General features: G+C 40.9%; 1 protein-coding gene across 1 annotated transcript in view; it reads right to left on the bottom strand.

Annotated features, from left to right (window-relative positions):
* LOC138041630 (acid-sensing ion channel 2-like) overlaps positions 1-1,565 on the bottom strand; it is a 16,097-nt gene extending 14,532 nt beyond the window's left edge. Inside the window, exon 1 of the mRNA XM_068887378.1 lies at positions 583-1,565. Coding sequence (XP_068743479.1) covers positions 583-1,503 — 921 coding nt within the window. The 5' untranslated portion in view covers positions 1,504-1,565. The remainder of the gene's footprint in view (positions 1-582) is intronic.
* Positions 1,566-2,500: the final 935 nt, after the last annotated feature.

Below are 2,500 nucleotides of genomic sequence, written 5' to 3' on the forward strand. Positions count from 1 at the left end.
TGTACATTTAACAACTCGAAAGTGGTTCAGCGTTGTCTATACTCTTATCGACAACGATATCCGTCATCACGGTGGTCCACAACAAATTTTTACGCATGCCAATCATTTGTGGCATTCTAGGCTTCACTCTTGGGCCATAAATCAACAAAAAAATGAATCTTAAATCAACAGAACAAACTTACAGTACGGACCTCGAACTCGGTTAGTCAGAGGTTGAAATACCATATATTACATAACAAATTAAATAAATATTCAGATACTGGAATTTATTGAATAAATCACAATTGCATGAATAATCCAGTGTTAAAAGTAAGGGACTAAAAATATGCACTCGTGGTCAGGTGTGTTTGTTGATACTGTTAGTTTTCGGAAGGACTGAAAATGCCAATCATTTACTCTAGATTATGCACAATTTTTTTGCTGAGGGAGTAACAAGTAAGGCGTCACACATGATGGGTTTTAATGCCCGTTACTTTTGCGATTGCCCTCAGTCTTGAATAAACTTAATTAAGTGGTGCTTCAGAGTAAATTCTAAAAAGGCTTAAAATAGTTAATAAGGAAAAGTCGCTCCTTCCATCGTACCTTTTTCCTTTTGATTGCGCAAAGGGTGCGCACTCCGGGCTTAACGGCGAAGCCAAACTGCTCCATGCAAGGAAAGCTTTTTTGATCGTGAACTAGAACAATTAAACCAACATAAGGGTTCGAGGAATCATTGAGGTAGCTGTTTCTCTCGATGTTTAGGTTTAGCTTTAAGCCGCCAAGCTGACCTGCCAGAGAGGCGTTTATGACAGGAATTTCATCTTGACCAGAGTTGAAAGTAAAACATTGACCAAACTGACTGTTGTATGACGATTTGAAATTCTTGGAGCTGCACGGGTTGTCGCCTATAGTGCACGCTTCACGAATGCTAGACTTTGGGAGGAGCATTTCTTCAATTATGTGACTGAACATAACAAGATAATGAAGGCTTTCGTTTGGGACACGCCATTTCAGTACGGGATATTTCGCTACTACTTCGTCAGAGAACGAACTAGGAGTTCGAGAAGTCCTAACTTTTTCAAACTGTTCGAGATCTCGTTCAACTTCTTCGTCGCTGAAGTTAATCCGTTTTCTAAAATAGCTCTTGTACCTCCGTCGGTTAAAAGAGTTAAAATTGCAGATAGTAATGGCAGGAAATGATACGTTCTCTGTCTTCGTTGTTATCTTAGTGCTGAATGGTCGGTCACCAAACGCATCCAAGGTTTCGTAAATTTGTAGGACACAATATCCTATGCTTGATAGAAGCGCAAGAGTCCAGAACAATCTCCTACAAACATTTCCAACCACGAGGAACCGAGCACCATGTAATGTAGCGTTCTCCAAAAACGCGCTGACAGATTCACGTTGAAGTCTTTCCTGGGTTCCGCTTCTCGTGGCGGTGCGAACAGATTCAATCTCTGCTTGAACAGTTTGCTTATCTCCAAAATGTTGAACTTTGTTAGGCTGTAGCTTGAAATTCATCATTCTTGGTCTCTTCAAATTTTCATCAGATGAAAGATGAAGGGTGCTTTTGTCTTTCACCCCAATTGAACAGCCGTTAATCAGCGCATTAAACTTTCGTAAAATCTTGAGGCTTTAGGACATATTCTATGCATATTAGCATACAACTGGTCGGTGAAATATTAATAAAAAACAACGATTAACCCTTTAATATAACTTCCAATAGTGCCACTTATAGATTTTACTCTGTCTAACGCCAGACGATTTTACTCGTCAATGGGGAACCCCACGGGGCTGAAAGGGTTAACAACAGCTTGATTCACTCAAAAACTATGTCCCCATTAACCCTTTAACTCCCAATAGTGCCACTTATAGATTTTACTCTGTCTAACGCCAGACGATTTTACTCGTCAATGGGGAACCCCATGGGGCTGAAAGAGTTAACAACAGCTGGATTCACTCAAAAACTATGTCCCCATTAACCCTTTAACTCCCAATAGTACCACTTATAGATTTTACTCTGTCTAACGCCAGACGATTTTACTCGTCAATGGGGAACCCCACGGGGCTGAAAAGGTTAACAACAGCTGGATTCACTCAAAAACTATGTCCCCATTAACCCTTTAACTCCCAATAGTGCCACTTATAGATTTTACTCTGTCTAACGCCAGACGATTTTACTCGTCAATGGGGAACCCCACGGGGCTGAAAGGGTTAACAACAGCTGGATTCACTCAAAAACTATGTCCCCATTAACCCTTTAACTCCCAATAGTGCCACTTATAGATTTTACTCTGTCTAACGCCAGACGATTTTACTCGTCAATGGGGAACCCCACGGGGCTGAAAGGGTTAACAACAGCTGGATTCACTCAAAAACTATGTCCCCATTAACCCTTTAACTCCCAATAGTACCACTTATAGATTTTACTCTGTCTAACGCCAGACGATTTTACTCGTCAATGGGGAACCCCACGGGGCTGAAAGGGTTAACAACAGCTGGATTCACTCAAAAACTATGT

The sequence above is a fragment of the Montipora capricornis genome, chromosome 3, assembly GCF_036669925.1.
Source record: "Montipora capricornis isolate CH-2021 chromosome 3, ASM3666992v2, whole genome shotgun sequence".
Lineage (NCBI taxonomy): Eukaryota > Metazoa > Cnidaria > Anthozoa > Scleractinia > Acroporidae > Montipora > Montipora capricornis.